The sequence below is a fragment of the Brassica napus genome, chromosome C1, assembly GCF_020379485.1.
Source record: "Brassica napus cultivar Da-Ae chromosome C1, Da-Ae, whole genome shotgun sequence".
In the NCBI taxonomy this organism is placed as follows: Eukaryota; Viridiplantae; Streptophyta; class Magnoliopsida; order Brassicales; family Brassicaceae; genus Brassica; species Brassica napus.
In genome coordinates this window covers 42,598,222-42,619,373 of record NC_063444.1, presented here as the reverse complement: position 1 = coordinate 42,619,373, position 21,152 = coordinate 42,598,222, and the positions used below count along the sequence as shown (strand labels likewise).

The 21,152-nt window shown below is 37.7% G+C and overlaps 2 protein-coding genes across 2 annotated transcripts; one reads left to right on the top strand and one right to left on the bottom strand.

Moving 5' to 3' along the window:
* Positions 1-6,641: 6,641 nt before the first annotated feature.
* On the top strand, positions 6,642-8,710 carry LOC125580279. Its single transcript, XM_048744581.1, has 7 exons — positions 6,642-6,727; positions 6,792-6,921; positions 6,996-7,115; positions 7,201-7,377; positions 7,484-7,705; positions 7,782-8,044; positions 8,320-8,710. Exons 1-7 carry the CDS (start codon positions 6,642-6,644, stop codon positions 8,708-8,710), a joined length of 1,389 nt encoding a protein of 462 aa, XP_048600538.1.
* Positions 8,711-15,766: 7,056 nt separating this feature from the next.
* Positions 15,767-19,210, bottom strand: LOC106431891 (glutathione S-transferase T3). Its single transcript, XM_048744580.1, has 3 exons — positions 18,230-19,210; positions 17,825-17,949; positions 15,767-17,633 (listed from the first exon to the last, which is right to left on the bottom strand). The coding sequence occupies exons 1-2, from the start codon at positions 18,829-18,831 to the stop codon at positions 17,943-17,945; spliced, it is 609 nt and encodes a 202-aa protein (XP_048600537.1). The 5' UTR covers positions 18,832-19,210; the 3' UTR covers positions 15,767-17,633; positions 17,825-17,942.
* Between the last annotated feature and the right edge of the window lie 1,942 nt (positions 19,211-21,152).

The following is a 21,152-nucleotide window of genomic DNA, read 5'->3' as shown; positions in this document are numbered from 1 at the left end:
ATGGAAGGCTATCATGTCCATATTGTCAAGATAACACTGATGCTTTCCAACTAAAGCACGGAAGGAAAACGTGTTGGTTTGACTGTCACAGGAGATTCCTACCACCTGATCATCCATATCGTAGGAGTAGGAATTTGTTTACGAAGAACAAGAGGGTGTTTGACAGTCCACCTCCGGAAATTTGTGGGAAAGATTTGAAGATACAACTAAGAGATTTTGGTGCAGAAAGGACGCCAGAAGTCGGTGGACATGAGCGTTTTCCGGTAGATGCTGTTGGAGAACTACATAACTGGCACAAAAAAAGTATTTTCTGGGATCTGCCATACTGGGAGGATCATCTGCTAAGGCATAATTTAGATGTCATGCATATTGAGAAGAACTTTTTTGACAATCTCATGAACACGATCCTTAATGTTCAAGGTAAAACAAAGGATAATTTGAAGTCAAGACTGGATTTAGTCGATATATGTGCTCGTTCAGAACTTCATGTTGATGAGAATGGTAGGGCTCCTTTTCCCATATACCGACTTGATGCAGCGGGAAAAGATGCGTTCTTTGATTGGATTTCAAACGATGTGGAATTTCCAGACGGTTACGCATCAAATTTGCGTAACTGTATCGACAGAAAGGAAGGAAAGTTTACTGGCTTGAAAAGCCACGATTGCCATGTAATGATGCAGCGCCTCCTTCCGTTCGCCTTCAAGGAAATATTACCACGAAATGTTCATGAAGCAATTGCAGGGATAAGTGGTTTCTTCCGCGATTTATGCACGAGATCAGTGACTCTTGAAGGTATTGAAAATTTGAAGACTAACATAGCCGTGATTCAGTGCAACCTTGAGAAGATATTTCCTCCCTCATTTTTTGATGTTATGGAGCATCTTGTTATTCACCTGGCAAGAGAATTGGAACTTGGTGGTCCTGTGCAGTATAGATGGATGTATCTGTATGAGCGGTATATGTTCCATTTGAAGAAGATGGTGAAAAATTTAAGTAGGGTGGAAGGTTCTATAGTCGCACAGATGATCAATGAAGAAACTTCAAACTTTGCCGAGTACTACTTTCCAGCAGAAGTTCAGACCAAAAACAGAAGACCTGCTCGGCATGATGATAGAGGCGAACGGGCAACATATCATGTTACGGTTCCAGACATTTTCACAGACGTTGGACGACTTAGCGGAAAACCAAAGGACCGTCGACTTACTGAGCAGGAGCGCAGTCATTTGCAAACATATTTGCTCACCAACTGCGAAGACGTTCTTCAATATGAGAGGTAAATAAATGAGCTTACAAATTTTTATTTTAACAAGTTGAAATTTAAATCTTAATTAATTACATTATTGTCATCATATACAGGATTTTCATGGCAGAAAAGCGGTTCGAGTATAGATACGCCACAGAGGACGAACTAGAAGAAATGAAGCAGAGAGAATTTACTGGATGGATGTTTACTTATGTGAGTGCTTTAAACAAATTAAAATATATTTTATCACATATTTATACTAATTCACATTTATTGATATAATATATATATATGTGCTATTAATAGGTGTCTGCTGGTTTGGCCAGAGGTGAAACATTTGACGATTGGATACGTGAGATGGTCGTTGGACCAAACTTTGTTGTGAAGTCATATCCGAGATTTTGTACTCGAGGATATGCATTCACAACTCAGAAGAGGAGACGTTCGAGTACGACTTATGATGCTGGCGTTTGTTCTGCATCAGGAGATGATGTATACTACGGACACATACATGAGATTTTGGAAATCAAGTATTTGGGCATGGTTGGATTGCGCTGTACTGTTTTCTATTGTGATTGGCACGACAACACCCCAGATCGAGGTGTGAGAACAGATGCATTTGGTGTTACATCAGTAAATTCGAGGCGAAAGCTGCAATATTATGATCCTTTCATTCTTGCTTCCCAGGCCGATCAGGTAATTAAATGTTAATTATTCAGAATGATTCATCATCATGTGTATTAATTTATAATTTTTCTAAATGTTACAGGTTTGTTATATCAAGTACCCCCGGGTAAGGAACAGAGATGATCCATGGGTTACTGTTACAAGACTCAACCCGAGAGGCCGAGTTCAGGGAAGTTCTGAGCTGGAAGACCCACTACAACCAAGCACATCCGGCAACTGTAGTGCAGCAGAAGATTTAGCTGGAGTTGGCCTTGTAGTCGATTTAACCGACTTTGGAGAGGAAGCCGTCGTTCACGTAGAGGATGAACCAGTAATTGGAGAGTTTCACCAAGATCCAGATTCAGATTCATCTGGTGATGATGACTCGGAAACAGACTACCATTGAACTTATTTTTTTTTTTTTTAAGAAATACCGAGGAAATTCCGAGGAACACTTGATATAACCTCTTTCCTCGGATAATAGTTATTTGGTTTATCTAGCAAGGCAAAGCTGAATACGAATTAAAAGCTACACAAAACACAACCAAATAAAACAAAGAAACCATGTAAAAGAAATACGAACTCATAATTAAGAAACCTAAAAAAAAACTCAGTTCAAAATTAACAGAAAATAAGACCATAAAACGTTAGAATAGAAAAGAAAATAAAATAGCCGGTGATAGCTCCTACTCCTCGTCTCCTGCTCCAGATGTTCCTGCATCGTTGGGTCTCTTGGACCTCTTTCTTACCCTGTGTGTACCACTCGAACCCGAACCAGAGCTGGATGGAGAGTTGTCCCGATGAACTACATCATCCTTTTGGCAACGACACGGCCTGATACGTGAAATGGCAGCCCAGATCTTGTGTAGCATGTCGTTGTTTGTCTTTATGCTCTGATCTCTCCAATGTTGTTGCTGGCGCGAAGTGGCGTTCGGTGGAAGCTCTTGCAGCTTGTACTGGCTGGAGTCTGATGGGAGTAGCTGATGGGGTTGTGAATCATCTGGAATGGCTTGTGCAGCCTCATCTTGTCCTTCTTCATCAACCACGCCCTTGCCTTTGGTCTGATATTTTGGCGTGAAGAAGGATGGCTTGTCTACTAGTGCGGTAGCAGGGGGGGTAGAACTCAACTGCAGCCTCTGAAAGTAGAGCAGTCAGGCCGATCTGAGGCAGGTGGCAGTAGAGTGTTTTCTTCGCTCGGTCCTGGAATACGTAGACGTAAGGACCATCCCGATCGATCCTCGAGTGGGGACCAGCTATGAACTCCTTACTTACTAGAGAAATGACATCCAGGTAGTTCCAAGCAATGTTGTTCGATCTGTCCAGTGCTACCTGGTGGTTCTCACAGTCTACACCCACATGTCTAAGGATCCGAGTAATCACTGCACCAAATCCACATGCATTGCTCTTGGATTTGGTTACTTTCCCCTTGTATCCTGCTAAGTTTGCGGCCAGCACCGCTCCCATGTTGAAGGCAGTAGCAGGTGGGAATGTAGAGTTTCCAAATGCCGGTAGCAAATGCCTCACACCTTGGTACAGGAGGCACAACTCCCATTGCGTGACTGATGCGGCTGTGGTTGTCCCGTATAGCAATGAGCCAATGAGGCGTGTCGCATATCTCAGTACTGGGCTCCGGATAAGTGACTCCTTTGCCTGAGAAGATCTATAAACCCCTGTGCCAATCGTTTCCCAGAAGTTCAACAGCTCTGAAGTCCAATAAAGACCATATGTCCTCTCCCCCGCACTCAATCCAAATAGTCCGCAGAGGTCTGTGAAAGATACCTCATAGTATACTTTCTGCACTACGAATGCCAGAAAACCTTCCTGATGGCTATCATCGGGACGGGTGACGTATGCGGATGCTATGAACTGGCGTACCAACTCCGGATAAGTGGGTTCCTTGAGGTTGCATAGTTGGCCTAGACCCATGTTCTGGAACAGTCCTTCAATGTCTGCTTTGATTCCCAATATTGTCATCGTCTCAGGACATGCTAGTTGTGTAGCCGGAACGGCTACCTTCTTCATGTTGTTGTAGTGGGTGGTATCAGACTTATCCCACTTCTTTGGCCTTTGCTTCTCCAGCTGTGACGAACCCGCTTCTTGTGTGTTTTTCTTTGCTGATGTTTTCGTGCGCTTCATTCTCTACAAAATAGAATCATTGCTCTCAACATGGTTATAATCAATTAAGAAGGCAAAGCTGAACATGAAAATGAAAAGCAAATCGAGTTGTGATAAAAAAAAACGAAATTGAAAAAAATTCTCTATCCCTAAATCATCTCAAATCATGTTCCAAACTCGTTGATCACAGACAATTGTGTTCTATTCCATGTTTAAACATCTGTTTCATGCATATTTGATCAAGGAATCAACACGGAAATAAGAAATTCACAAAACCCAAAAAATTGCTCAAGAACACGATTTCAGAATGTGGAGATTCGCGGAGTATACCTGTCTTAGGGTGAAGACGAGTGTAGGAATCAGGTAGAGCTCGAAAAATCAAGTGGAATAGAGCCCAAAATTGTTCAAATCGGATGATTATAGAGAGAGAAGGGGGGGGGGCGAATTATAGGGGAAATCGGAGGGGATGAGAGTTCTAAGGTTTAGATCCAAAAAAGGTCGGGTTTTGCCTTATAATTCTGTTTTCCGAACACGCATCGATCGATGCGTTTTGTTTCTATAACGCATCGATCGATCACATTCTTACGGCCCGGGCCATCTTGGTAATCGATCGATGCGTTTTTGTTCTATAACGCATCGATCGATGCGTTTTTAAAAAAACATACAAGATTTTCCGAGGAAATTCCGAGGAACAATTCAGATTGTCGATCGATCGATGGGATACTCTCATCGATCGATCACAATCTTACGGCCCGGTCCATCCTAGTAATCGATCGATGCGTTTTTGTTCTATAACGCATCGATCGATGCATTTTTAAAAAAACATACAAGATTTTCCGATGAAATTCCGAGGAACAATTCAGATTGTCGATAGATCGATGGGTTAATCTCATCGATCGATCACAATCTTACGGCCCGGTCCATCCTAGTAATCGATCGATGCGTTTTTGTTCTATAACGCATCGATCGATGCATTTTTAAAAAAACATACAAGATTTTCCGAGGAAATTCCGAGGAACAATTCAGATTGTCGATAGATCGATGGGATACTCTCATCGATCGATCACAATCTTACGGCCCGGGCCATCTTAGTAATCGATCGATTTGTTTTTGTTCAAAAACGCATCGATCGATGCGTTTTTTTAAAAAAAATTACGTTTTGAAACCCCAAACACTAGTTCGTCGGAATTTCCTCGGAATATTCCGAGGAAATTTCGAGGAAGAAGAGGGTTTCGTCGGAGTTCCCTCGGAATAATCCGAGGAAATTCCGAGGAAATAGGGTTTTTAAACCGAAAACAACGTTTTGCCGTTTGAATAACACCTATATAACCCTTATTAAGTGTCTTACGTTCATTATGAAGTCAAAAATTTGTTCCTTACCGTATAATTAACACTTTTCCGATTGTATGAACGAAATCTCGCAACATAAGAGAAACACTTATACCTTTTAACGAACGGTAAAGGGAATACTTTCAATTAGTTTTGAAATTTGTTATTTCATGGTTTATGCTCATGTATACAAAGAATCCTCAATGGTATGCATTACAATTGTATAAGAAATGAAATACGGCAAAAAAAATTGATGTTTTGAAACCCCAAACACTAGTTCCTCGGTATTTCCTCGGAATATTCCGAGGAAATTCCGACGGATATTTTACTATCTGTCGGAATTTCCTCGGAATATTTTCATTTTACCGGGCAAATATTTCGCGAAAATTGAAATTAGAATTCCGACGGAATTCCGACGGATAATGTCCGTCGGACCCTAGGTTTTATAACCACGAGCCCCTTCTTCTTCCCCATTTCTCTCTTCTTCCTCTGCGCGACTCCTCTCTTTCTCTCCGGCGATTTCCCCCTGAAATCCGACGATATCTCCGGCGATCTCCCTCTTCTCTTACACAAATCATGTAAGGACCCTATCCCACTCTCTTAGGTTCTATTTGTTAGGTTTTTGTGTAGTTTTGATAGATTTTTGTTAGGGTGATTGGTTAGGATTGTGATTTGGTTGTATAATAGGTTTAGAATTGTGATTTGGTTGAATAATTTGTTTTGTTGAATTGATTTAGAATTTTTTTATAATTTTTTTATTTTTTGTATTTATAAAATCAATTTTTGTATATAAAATCGTTTTTTGTATTTTACAAAACGATTTTTCTATATAAATTCGATTTTTTGGATTTTACAAAAAAAAATTTCTATATAAATTCGATTTTTTGGATTTTACAAAACATTTTAATTATTAAACAATTTTTATTTATTAAAACTATTTTTGTTTATTAGAACTATTTTTATATATTTATTAAAAAAATTTAATATATATAAATCTTTTTCTGTGATTAAATTATTTGGGATTTTTTTTTAATAAAAAAATTAATTTATATATTTCTGTATTTATTAAATATATTTTTTAATTTACAGGTCTCATGATGATCAGACCCGGCCTCGACAGCGTCGTGGTCGTGGTGGTACGGGGAGCCAGTCTCGGGATTCCAGCCATTTTCAGGATTCCCCTTCGCCCCACAGCTCCAACCATACATCTCCCTCTGCTGCACCCGCTCATGCTCCTCTCGCTCCCGCTGCTGCATCCGCTCCTGTTCCTCCGGGTCCTCCGGGAGTGATGAGGGTTGCGGAGTTGGTTCAACAGCCCGGTCGTGACCATCTTCCGTATCTCACTCCGTATCCACATGGACGGGGTCAAACATGGTAATTAAACATTTTTTTTTCTTTAAATTTGGATTCATTATTAACCGTTTGTTCTTTTAATAAGGTTCAACCGATCCGGGAACGGGATCAGCGCATGGATCAACCGTATGATGTACTCGGCCCTCGACAGTGGACATCCGACTTTCACTCACTTCCCAACCGACAAGCAGGTTCTGTGGTTTCGTCAGTTTGCGGTAAGTATTCTAATTTTTTACTTATATTTTTAATCTTTAATATAAATTTTCTACTAATTGTGTTTTTTTTTCAGCAAGAGTTCAACTGGAATTCCGATGAGACGCTCTTTATCTATCACCACTTCGTCCATAAAGTAATGGACAACTATGGGAAGCAGATCCACGAGTGGAAGAAGAAGTGGGAAATCAATAAGGTTCGATTTAATTTATTAAACAATTTTTTAATTTATTAAACTATTTTTTAATTTATTAAACTTTTTTTTTTTTTTTAATTAAAAGGTCCCAAAGTCGATGAACGATACGGTCTGGAAGGAGTTGTGTGCGCATTGGGATAAGGAGGAGACGAAAGAAACTTCTTCCACCAACTCCACCAACCGCAGGAGCGACCGTAAAGGGAAGGGCATCTACAAGCATAACTTGGGTGCTCAATCTATTGCCACTCTCGGAGATCGCATGGTAAGTTCAACCGCTTTTTCTTCAATTATTTGAGTTTCAGAATTTAAATTTATTGTGCATTTCTTCTAATTTCTAATGTTTCTTTAATTTTATGTTTTTTTTCAAGGCGGAAGAAAATGATGGCGAGCCGGTCGATGATCTCGCCCTAATGAGGAGGGCGTATACCAACAAGAAGACCGGCCAGATTGATGACGGTCTTGTGAGGGACGTGGTCGACCTGGTCCAAACTCAGGTGGTAGACGAAGTGTCTCAGCTTCAAACCGAGGATGACGCTTCGACGGCTTCGACCAACTTGTCCCGGTTTCGAATCAACGAAATCGTTGAATCCGTAAGTTCTTTTTTTTTAAAGTTCAATTCATTTATTTCTTGGTTTAAATTTCTAAATTTGGCTTTTTTCTATTCAGTCGGTTCCAAAGAAGAAGGGACGTTTGTTCGGTTTGGGTCGTCGCACCCGGTCGGTTCCTCCTTCTTCTGCACCACCGCCCTTTGTTGATCCAGAAGTACTTACGGCTCAGTTGAAGGACAAAGATGATCGAATATCTTTGTTGGAGACCCAGATGGCGGCTCAACAGGCGGGCTATGAGGCACAGAGGAGGCTGAACCAGCAAATGATGGAGATGATGCAGAGGATGTACCCGAACGAGGTGTTCCCGGACGTGCCAGACCCGTAGTTTTTTTTTCCCCAATCTCGGAATGTTTTATTTTTATTTGTGAAACTTTGAATATTAATTAGTATGATTTCAATTTTACTTTTAATTTCATATTTTCGAATTTAAATTTCAGAAATTTTATTTTTTCAAAAAAATTAATATTTTTTACATTTCGAGGAAATTAATTATATTTTTCACTACATCGATCGATGCGTTTTTGAACAAAAACGCATCGATCGATCCGTTTTTTTTTAAAATATAGCGAGGGACATTTCCCTCGGAATTTTCCGAGGGACAACTCCCTCGGAAAATTCCGAGGAACGGATCCCTCGGAATATACCGAGGGAACAGTTCCTCGGAATAAACCGAGGAAAAAGTCCGTCGGTATACTCCTATCGATCGATGTATATATGTCCAAACACGCATCGATCGATGAACTTCCGAGGAATTATCCCGACGAAGTTCTACCTCGGTATATTCCGAGGACTTTTCCGACAAACAAGGGATCCTCGGAATTTCCTCGGAAATTTATTTCCTCGGAATTCCGTCGGAAAATTCCGAGGGATTTCAGAGGAAAAAAGAAATTCCGAGGAATTATTTCCGACGACGTATTTCGTCGGAATTGCGTCGGAATAACGATATTCCGACGAAATTCCGACGATTTTTTCCCTCAGAATCCTTGATGTTTTCTTGTAGTGGGAAGATAAGGGTTTCCTCGGAATTCCCTCGGAATATTCCGAGGAAATAGGGTTTTTAAACCGAAAACAACGTTTTGCGGTTTGAATAACACTTATATAACCCTTTTTAAGTGTCTTAGACTGATTATGAAGTCAAAAAATTGTTCTTTACCCTATAATAAACACTTTTCCGATTGTATGAACGAAATCCCCACAACATAAGAGAAACACTTATACACTTTAATGAACGGTAAAGGGAATACTTTCAATTCATTTTGAAATTTGTTATTTCATGGTTTATGCTCATCTATACAAAGAATCCTCAATGGTATGCATTACAATTGTATAAGAAATGAAATACGGCAAAAAAAATTGATGTTTTGAAACCCCAAACACTAGTTCCTCGGTATTTCCTCGAAATATTCCGAGGAACAATATAAATTAATAGAAATACATGCACAGGATATTCTTTTTCCTCGAATTAATGAAAATATTCCGAGGAAATTCCGACTGATATTTAAGTGGCCGTCGGAATTTCCTCGGAATATTTTCATTTAACCGGGCAAACAAGCCTCCAAATATTTCGCGAAAATTGAAATTGAAAATACAGAGGGAATTCCGACGGGAAATATCCGTCGGACCCAAGGTTTTATAAACTCGAAACGCATCTTCTTCCCCATTTCTCTCTTCTTCCTCTCCGGCGATCTCTCTCTCCTTCTGGCGTTCTCCACCTTCTTCTTAGGTCCTATTTGTTAGGTTTTTAAGTAGATTTGATGATTTTAGAAGTTTTTTGATAGATTTTTGTTAGGGTGATTGGGTAGGATTGTGATTTGTTGTGTAATAGGTTTAGAATTGTGATTTGGTTGTGTTGAATTGATTTAGAACTTTTTTTATAAATTGTTTATTATTTTTGTATTTACAAAACGTTTTTTCTATATAAATTCGATTTTACAAAATGTTTTTTGTATATAAATTCGATTTTTTGATTTATAAAAGATGGTTCATATTTATAAAAATATTTATATTTATTAAAACTAATTTTGTATTTATAAAACATTTTTTTGATTTATAAACACTATTTTTTATTTTTGTATTTATAAAAAATATTTTTAAATATACAAACCGTTATTTGTATATAAATTCTATTTTTAGATTTATAAAAAATTATTTCATGTTTTAAAATTAATTTTGAATTTATAAAATATTTTTTTGATTTATAAACACTATTTTATTATTTTTTGTATTTATAAAAACTATTTTGTATTTATAAAAACATGATTTCATATCTATAAAAATATTTATATTTATAAAACTAATTTTGTATTTATAAAACATTTTTTGATTTATAAACACTATTTTATTATTTTTTGTATTTATAAAAACTATTTTGTATTTATAAAAAGATGATTTCTTATCTATAAAAATATTTCTATTTATTAAAACTAATTTTGTATTTATAAAACATTTTTTTTGATTTATAAACACTATTTTATTATTTTGTGTATTTATAAAAACTATTTTGTATTTATAAAAAGATGATTTCATATTTATAAAAATATTTATATTTATTAAAACTAATTTTGTATTTATAAAACATTTTTTTTATTTATAAAAACTATTTTATTATTTTTTGTATTTTAAATATGCTTTCTATTTCAATTTTAATTTTATATTTTCGAATTTCAATTTAAAAAAATAAATTTATAATTTTTTTTTTAATTTTGGAAATATTCCGAGGAGGTTTATCCCTCGGGATATTCCGACGACATCTTCCTCGGAATATTCCGAGGAATTTCCGACGAACTTGTGGTCCTCGGAATTTCCTCGGAAGTTCATTTCCTCAGAATTCCGTCGGAAATTTCCGAGGGAAATTCATTTCCTCGGAATTCCGTCGGAAATTTCCGAGGGATTTCCAAGGAAAGATGAATTTCCGAGGACTTTTTTCGTCAGTATGTCGTCGGAATAGCGTTATTCCGACGACATACCGATGATTTTTTCCTCAGTATGCCGCTGTTTTCTTGTAGTGAGAGAGAGAGGCGGTTTACCTAGTTAGAGAAAAAGAAACCCTATTTCATTTTCCTTGTATTTGTATACTTTTCATATTTATGTCTTTCCTTTTATCTCTTTGTAATTCCTATATATAAGGGCACCTTATGACTGAGTAATAATAATAAGAACTTACAGATTCTAATTCCTTAAGTTCACAACACGTTATCAGCACGAAACTCTAAAACACCCTGAGCCAAAAACCCAAATCGCCAAAACCCTAAAAATCCTAACCCTAGCCGGCGAACCCTAATCCCGATCGCGTCTCTTGCGTTCCGATCCGAGGCGTTCCCAACCCGTCTCAGCTTCAGACGATCTCAGCTCAGACGCCCTAAGTCTCAGCTCGCATCCGGTTCAGCTCGCGTTCCCGATCAGATGATTCACGACCCGATAGACGCAACCCCGTTCGCGACAGCATCAGCTCACGACATCAGCCTCAATCCGTTCGCGACCCGATAGGAAGCAACTCGATCCGTTAGCAGCCAGCTCGCGATCTGATAGGAGCCAGCTCGCGTCCCGTTCTTGTCCAGCTCGCGGTTCATCCATCTTGGTGGTCCGGTTTCAACAATCTACTAATCTAAAGAAATGAACGAGAACAAGGATGTACTCGTTGTGAAAGTGGGTCGAGCCACACGATTTTAAAAGACAAGAGATACTTCATAAACCTAACTCTTAAAAACGCCAACATCTCCACCATTGCGGGTATAGCTAGTCTCATAGAGGGTCACGGTCAGGCTAATATCCTGTTGCCTATGGGTACACATCTTGAGATATCAGATGCTTTGTATTCACCCAACTCTAAGAGAAGTCTATTAAGCTTTAAAGACATTCAAATGAATGGTTTTCATATTGAAACCAAGGGCGAAGGAAACAAAGAATTCCTCCAGATCATTGATCTCGCCAAAGGTCAAAAGAAAGTTTTAGAATCCATACCCGCACTATCTACTGGTCTTTACCATACTAAAGTCAGTATGATCGAGGCAATGCCACTTTTAACAAAGAGGCAATCGACAATTTCACTCTATGGCACGACCGGCTTGGCCATCCCGGTACGACCATGATGCGTAAACTGATCCTGAACACAAACGGCCATTCCCTTAAAGAGAAAAGAATCATCTCTAAGCATCTATCTTGTGTTGCTTGTTCCCAAGGAAAACTCATTTCTAGGCCATCACCAGTTAAAGTCACTAAGGAAATGATAAACTTTCTGGAAAGAATTCAAGCAGACATCTGTGGACCAATTCACCCACCTAGTGGGACATTTCGATATTTCATGGTCCTCATAGATGCATCCACTAGATGGTCACATGTCTGTCTCCTCTCGACCAGAAACTTGGCATTTGCCAGGTTACTTGCTCAAATAATTTGATTACGAGCTCAATTTCCAGATTTTCCTTTAAAGACTATACGTCTTGATAATGCTGGTGAGTTTACTTCCCAAGCGTTTAATGATTATTGTATGTCCATGGGGGTAACTGTGGAACACTCCGTGGCACATGTACATACACAGAACGGCTTGGCCGAATCATTTATAAAACGCATATAGCTCATAGCTCGAGCATTACTCATGAGGTCGAGACTTCCGGTCTCAGCGTGGGGACACGCCGTCCTTCACGCGGCCGAGCTCATACGCATCAGGCCATCTAGTGAACACAAATATTCCCCATCACAATTGCTTACAGGTCATGAGCCAGACATTTCTCATCTTAAGACATTCGGCTGTGCCGTTTATGTTCCAATTGCTCCACCACAGAGAACAAAGATGGGACCTCAAAGGAGGATGGGATATATGTTGGATTTGATTCCCCCCACGATTTTAAAGTATCTTGAGCCAACTACGGGTGATTTGTTTAAGGCCAGATACGCGGATTGTCATTTCAATGAATCCGAACTTCCAACATTAGGGGGAGATAGCAGTAAAATGGTAAAAGAAATATCATGGAATCAAACATCCATATCTTGGCAAGATCCTCAAACTCAAGAATGTGATCTAGAAGTTCAAAAGATCCTACATTTACAAAAGCTAGCTAATCAATTGCTAGATTCCTTTGCTGACCCGAATAGAGTGACAAAGTCACATATACCAGCTGCTAATGCACCAATAAGAATTGATGTTCAAGAGGGACACAATCAAGTTTCTACAGAGTCTAGACAACGTTTGAAACGTGGTAGACCAATAGGTTCCAAAGATAAGAACCCTCGGAAAACAAAGAAAGGTGCTGAAATAGAAACCAAGGGACATGATATCCGAGACACGGCCGCGGCTGATCCGAAACCCCGGCACACGGCCGTGGTCGACCCTGATGCCCTAGATGTGGCTGGCTCTGATATACCAAAAAATGATTCTTGGGACGCCAAGATTCATGGTACTGAAGTTCCTGATAATAATGAGATCTCAATAAACTATGTCTGGTCTGGGATACAATGGAACCAAAAGGATGTCGACATCGATGATATATTTGCATACAAGGTAGCACTTGAACTTATGGATGTAAACGAGGATCATGAACCAACGTCTATTTATGAGTGCACTCAACGATCAGATTGGATCAAATGGAAAGAAGCTATAAACGTGGAATTAAACTCTTTAAAGAAGAGAGGTGTTTTCGGCCCTATAATCCGAACACCATTTGATGTAAAACCAGTTGGATACAAATGGGTCTTTGTGAGGAAAAGAAATGAAAATGGTGAAGTCGTGAGGTATAAAGCCCGGCTTGTTGCACAAGGATTCTCACAAAGACCAGGAATCGATTATGAGGAAACATATTCCCCTATGGTGGATGCAACAACTTTCAGATTCCTGATAAGTCTGGCCGTAAGAGAAAACTTAAACCTACGGTTAATGGATGTAGTAAACGCATATTTATATGGTCCACTGGATAATGAAATTTACATGAAATTTCCAGAAGGTATCGAATTGAAAAGCAAAGAGACTTCTCGAGAACAACATTGTATTAAGTTGAATAAATCTCTTTATAGACTGAAACAATCCGGTCGAATGTGGTACAATCGACTGAGTGAGTACCTAGTGAAAGAAGGATATAGAAATGATCCGATCAGTCCATGCATTTTCATAAAGAAATTCAAAAACAAAGGATTCGTGATCATAGCAGTATATGTTGATAATATGAATATCCTAGGAACCTCTGGAGAGATTTCTCAAACGGTTGAATACCTTAAGAAATAATTTGAGATGAAAGATCTCGGGAAAATGAAATTATGTTTGGGATTACAACTTGAGTACATAAATGATTGTATCCTTGTGCATCAGATGGCATATACAGAAAATGTACTCAAGAGGTTCAATATGGCCGATTGCCATCCTCTGTCCAGTCCCACGGTCGTGAAGTCTCTCGGCCTGGACACTGATCCATTTCATCCCAAGATGGACGATGAAGAAGTCCTAGGTCCCGAAGTGCCATATCTTAGTGTCATAGGAGCTTTAATGTACTTGGATACTCACACACGGCCTGATATAAGTTTTGCCGTGAACCTACGGCCATATCATGGCATTCCATGAAGCAGACGATCGCGGCCACATCTTCGAACCATTCGGAAATATTGGCCATACATGAGGCCAGCCGCGAATGCGTCTGGTTGAGGTCGATGACCCAACATATCCGATCAGATTGTGGGATGGTCGAGTGCAAGGAACCGACTGTGATGTTTGTGGACAATGCAGCATGCATTGCTCAGCTCAAAGATGGTTACATCAAAGGAGACAGAACAAAGCATATTTTTCTCAAGTTCTTCTTCACTCACGATTTGCAAAAGGCTGGAGAGGTCCAAGTGGTCCAAGTACATTCTAGCGATAACTCAGCCGACCTCTTCACCAAGTCACTTCCGACTTCTACATTCAGGAGGCTCATGCATCAGATTGGGATGCGTAGACTGAAGGATTTTCAGTGATGATCAGAACATGGGGAGTATACGTGTTGTACTCTTTTTGCTTCACCATGGTTTTATCCTACTAGGTTTTCCTGGTAAGGTTTTAATGAGGCAACATCTAAAGCGTATACAATCCTTGTATGGTTATGGCATCCAAGGGGGAGTGTTATAAATCATATGATGGATGTCCATAACCGGTCCGATCAATAACCGGCCTAAAACCTAGAGAGAGAGAGAGGCGGCCACGCATGGAGAGAGAGAGAGAGAGAGAGAGAGAGAGAGAGAGAGAGAGAGAGAGAGAGACGGTTTACCTAGTTAGAGAAAAGGAAACACTGTTTTTTTCCTTGTATTTATATACTTTCCATATTTATGTCTTTTCTTTTATCTCTTTATAATTTCCATATATAAGGACACTTTATGATTGAATAATAATAATAAAAATTTACTGATTCTAATTCTTTAAGTTCACAATACTATTCTCTTAGAAGTTAATAATACTTTTGCATTTTCCATGTAATGCCGTCACAAAACACACGCTTTGTCCACTGATGAGTTGAGCTGGTTTCTAACCCACTTCGGACAGACACGGAATCGAAGGATTTAAGCCGTTACTCTTCTCAGTCAACAACAAAAAAAAACAATTCAGTCTCAAGTAGACTCAAATTATCAATAATCACAGAGAGAAAATAAATGTAAAATATATAAGGCCATCATCAGTAAAGGCATCTTGGTGGTTTCCTATAAGAACTTATTAATAAAAATAAATAAAAATAAAAAATTAGAAAATGGAACGAAAAAGAAAAAGATAGTCTTTTTTGAAAGAAGAGAAGAAAGAATCTATCATAAGAGAGACTTTATCGAAGTGATGAAAAACTCATTAGCCAACATTTTTTTAATATATTTAAAAAAACTTTCGCTAAGAAACCCCATTAGGATTGTTACAGCATCATTAACCATAAAACCCCTAATAAGGTTCTTAATGATTTTTTTAGTAATAAATGTAACTTAAGAACTTTTGTTAAGAAACTCTCATTTTGAGTCGTGCAATGGGAGTTTCTTAATCAAGGGTTCTTAATTTTTTATTTTTTAAAGATAAATTTTATTTATTAAGTAAAACATATTAGAAGATAACATTTAAAACATAGATTTTTAAAAAACATAAAAATAAAGATTAGTACAATAATCGAGAATAATTTGGAAAAAAACATCTGAACTCAGTAGTTGGCTCTATCACGTCCAAATTTACGCCATATATGTTCTACCAAATCATCTTTCAGTTGTTGATGCATTTGTCTATCACGAATTCTAGTTTGAACACCCATCATATTGGCGATATTTGTAGGGATATCTGTAGAATATGTGAGATCCACATGTGAACTTCCGTTGTCTTCTCCATGTAGGAACTCTGAAACATCAAATTGAGTGTATCCATCTCGTTCGTCTTCTACTATCATATTATGGAGTATGATATATACTCTTATAATCTTCCCAATCTTGACTTTATCCCAAAAAAGTGCTGGATTTTTAACAATGGCAAAGCGAGCTTGCAAGACTCCAAAAGCACGCTCGACATCATTTCATACAGCTTCTTGATGTTGAGCAAATAAAGCCGCTTTCGGGCCTTGTGGTATTGGAATAGATTGGATAAAAGTTGCCCATTTTGGATAAATCCCGTCGGCCAGGTAGTAAGCCAAATGATATTCTCTTCCATTGACAGAGTAAGTGACTTGCGGAGCTTGACCTTTTATTATGTCATCAAAAACTGGTGAGCGATCAAGAACATTGATATCATTTAAAGTACCTGGAGGTCCAAAAATGCATGTCATATCCATAGATCATACGAAGCAACCGCCTCTAAAACGATTATGAGTTTTGACGAACCACTGAATATTGACCTTTCCAAAGTGGAACAATTCTTCCACTCCCAATGCATACAATCGATGCTTCCTATCATCCCAGGAAATCCACGATGCTCACCAATATCAAGTAGACGTTGAAGATCAGCCGGTGTTGGTCTTCTTAGGTATTCATCGCCAAATAAATATATTATTTCTTCGGCAAATTTTTTGACACACAACCGAGTAGTAGTTTCACCGAGCCGGAGATACTCGTCAACCGTATCAGCTGCAGCACCATAAGCCAAGACACGAATAGTTGCTGTGCACTTTTGAAGTGCAGAGAGACCAAGCCTTCCAAGAGCATCTTTCTTTTGTCTGAACAAGTGAACTTCGTTGGCTAGTCGATTAACAATACGCATGAACAATGGCTTGTTCATTCCGAATCATCGTCGGAATAGATTTTCAGGATATGTCGGCGTTTCACTGAAATAATCATTTCATAAACGAATATGACCTCTTCATGGTTTCTCTCGATGAAAACTCGTTTTTTCCTTGTTTTCCTTTTTTCTTCTTGATAGAAAGCTTAATCGAAAGCTTGATCAAAATATTGATCGAAAGCTTGATCAAAATATTGATCGAAAGCTTCATCATCTACTCCCTCAAAATTGTTATGAGAAGAAGATGCCATAAAATTGTTTTTCATTGCTTTGCGAATAAAATTTATGATCAAAATGTAGAGAATAAGATTGTGAATTAAAAGAATGAGAGAATAAGATTGTGAATTAAAAGTTTGATGTTCTTGTGTTTTTTTAATATCGAACATGAGAAGAAGAGAATGGAACACGAGAAGGAAAGAATGGAACACGAGAAGGAGATAAGATGAGATTGTGAATTAAAAGTTTGATGAGCTTGTATTTTTTTTTAATCTCGAACATGAGAAGGAGAGAATGAAACACGAGAAGGAGAGAAGATGAGATTGTGAATAAAATGTTGCTGCAATACACAATTTTTATACATGTTTACAAGTCTGTGACACACCACAATCATATCATCAAGACACCAATGTTTACAAGTCCGTGACTGAAGAATACAGAAGAAGACAGAAGGACTAAACAGCTAGTCTGCGACCAATGCTACACTCGTGCTCTCTTTTTGACCTGAATGTGACACAACACACAAAACAACAAGATAAGTTTACAAGCCCGCGCCACTAGAATACAGAAAAGACAAGACTGCACAATGATCCAACACACAAAGTACCAAAAGCCCGTGCCACAAGAATACAGAAAAGACGACTACACAATGATCCAACACACAAAACAACAAGATAAGAAACAGAGAAACTCACCAGCAAAGACTAAAGGAGAGAGAGAGAATGTAGACCTAATCTCCATCACCTTCAACTCCATACCCGTGTTCTGTACTAAGCATTGACCTCATCTCCATCACCATTGTATTTTCTATCTTCAAAACCTGAACAAGTCACAGAGAGAATAACTTCAAACAACAAATAACATTGTATTTTCTATCTTCAAAATCATCAAACAACAAGTAATGACAGAGAACAAGTGATGAGAACAAGTTATGACAGAGAACAAGAAGCATTTATATCATACATAGCAAGAACAAGACAGAAAGAGTTAAAATACAACAAACAACAACGCCTTAGACTTGAAGTAAAACTAATCAGACTTGAGCTTCAACTAATTAGACAACATAAACTTAATTCGAAATCAAAGCTCAGGACAACAACTCGGTAATAAGCTTCTGCTTCAGAGCTTCTTCATACTCAGCTAGCGGTTCCGGTTTGGCAATCAAACTATCTAGTAGCTTAATCTTCGAAAGCCGTTCCTTCATAGTGAGATCCTCCTTCCTGATGCTCAACATGGTCTGGTACTCAGAGATCGACTTCCCCTCTGCCTTTGTCTTTTGCTTACCATGTCGCTTTGAAGCCTTAACACCGGGGGGACGAGTGGTCGCTTGATCAGTTTCAGCAGTATTGTTTTCGGATGGAGCAGAAGTTGAGGAATGTGCACCGTCATCAAGCTTCCTTCTTTTACCGCTTCCCTCGGTTTTAGAAGTATATAGGTCACACCATTTCTGGTCATTGCGCAGCTCCTTCCAAGCATGCTCAAGGTTGAATTTTTTTTTGTGGTTGTTGAAGATCTCATGGGCTAGTTTAAGGACATCATTTTCATTTTGACCGCTGCTCTTCTCTCTACTTGCAGCTTCGTACGCCCCACAGAACTTGTTGACAAGATAGTTGATCTTGTGCCAACGTTGCTTACAGTGGGCGGCCTCTCTATGTTCATAGCCTGCGACCTTAGGACTTGCAGCAAAGTAGGCTGCAATCATTTTCCAAAAGGCCCTTGATTTTTACTCATTCCCCACAACCGGATCCTTGCTTGTGTTGAGTCAAGAGCTGATGAGAACAACATCATCAATTGGCGTCCATTTCCTCCTTTCTCTGCGCTCTGCAGCAGTTTCTTCACTCGGTTTAGTGCGAGAAAGTGGGACGCGTGGTGAAGATAGTCTGAAGCTATCTTCTGATAAACCAAAGATGTTTTGTTGACTGTGAAGAAGGTCAACAAACTTCGAATTTGTCTGGGTATATTTGGTAGGAATCCATATCAGAATTTGTCAAGGAAGAGAAATTCAAAATGTGAAGAGAAGAAGGAAGGAGAAGAGAAGAAAGAACGTTTTCTTTATAACTAGAAGAGAAGAACGACCATGTTTTATAGAAAAGAGAAACAAAAGCATTGTGTTTAATAGAGCCACCCAACCAAATTGAGTTGACGTTTATCTAAAACATTGATAACACTTCAACATTCATATCTATCTAACCATCAACGCTATTTATTACCTAACTTGACCGTAATCTACCCCTAACCAAACCATTTATTAGCAACCATTCTATTCAGACCACTTTCAGAATCAATAAGTTGAAGGGCATATTTGAAATCAGTTCAGACAATGCTATTTCTTTTATCTAACATTCAATAAATTAAAAAGATCAAAGAAATATTTTGTCCAAAAAAAAAAATCAAAGAAATATTATTTACCTGTGTTGGCAGTGTAGTTCTCTTGTTTCACGAACCTTCATGACTCTTCACCGATCCATACATCTCCCAAAGACAGAAAAAAACACAAAGTATCAGAACTCACACATATATTACGGAGTCAGACACAAACCAACTTAAAAAAAAATTCTCAAAATTACATAGAACAATCACAATCTAAGATTAATTAAGCGACGCCTCTAACATTAACATTTAATTTTCCTTTTCTTTTAATCACTATTAATCTAAGCACCTCTTCTAAGCAACCCCATTAATCATGGTCTTAGAACGGTCTTTAGTTTTATGTAAGTTGTATTAGAAAACCTAGTCTCTCAATATAATTCTACAGAGTAAATGTCAAACAATACAAAAAGTGTAGAAAAACAAAAAAATATCTCACTGGGATATTCAATTTTTTTTTGAGAAGTCTATTACACATGTCATTGTATAATTGACTTAGCTTCCCTTTAATTTAAAACTAGATCTTGATCCATGCTTTGCAAGCACAGATTATTTTATGACGAAATCTTTTACTAATAACTGAACAAATATTTTTGTTAATTTATAAGAATTTTGTATATTTATAATATTTTTGTATTTAAATCAATGCTTTTGAATTCGACCGAACCCGCGGTCTAACTGATTAATCCAGTGATCCGACAATTCGAAATAGATTTTTAAAAATATTCATATTTAAAAAATCACTAAAATCCGAGATTAACCGATTGAACTGATGGATGACCAATATATATCCAATTTGATTTAAATTTTTATACTTTCATAATTTGTCACCTTTTAATAAAATTTTTTAAAATTCATTGTTTTGCAATTTTATGAAATTATGAAGTTTCTACAAAATTTAGATAGAAAAAATGATAGATATAAAATAATTAACAACTATAATTATTTCTTGATCATATTACTCCTTTTTATATAGCTTTATTAATTTTATAATAATTGTTTTGTGTAATTTTTCTTGTTAATAATTTATATTATAATCAGTTTAAATTTGATGTTAACAATCAGTGTTAAGATTCTTCTTTTTTTGATGATCCTGGTATCCGGAGCCTCGAGAGGATCCGACTAGCGCCAATGACCATCCACCGGAGCTTAGCCGGAGGCCCGCCGAGGCATCCAGGAGGGCTGATGATCACCCCATGTAAATCCCACCAGTAGCCACACGTTAGCAGGCTTCTACGTATTGGGCCCGAAAGTCCCTCAAGATAATCACCTCCCAGCGGCACTCGAACCCATGACTTCCCAGGTTGAGTTTAACCACTGGACCACTAACACGTGATTAGTGTTAAGCATTTTTCTTTAGATAACAAATATTTTGAACATTTTTCATAATTATTTTTGTTATTATATTTATTGTACAATGTATAATGTTTATATATATATAATTTTTATGTAAAGGCTATTATTGAATTATTATGTTACTTAAATCAACTATATAACCATTATTTAGTAAATATAAATAAAATAATATGTTAATTTAATTAATTTATTATTGATTGAAGTGTTTTGTAGTATTTATTAAACCTATAGCAATAAGTTCTATTTATTTTCGTTATTTTATAAATTATTTGGATTTTTTGAATTATTTAATTTATCTAA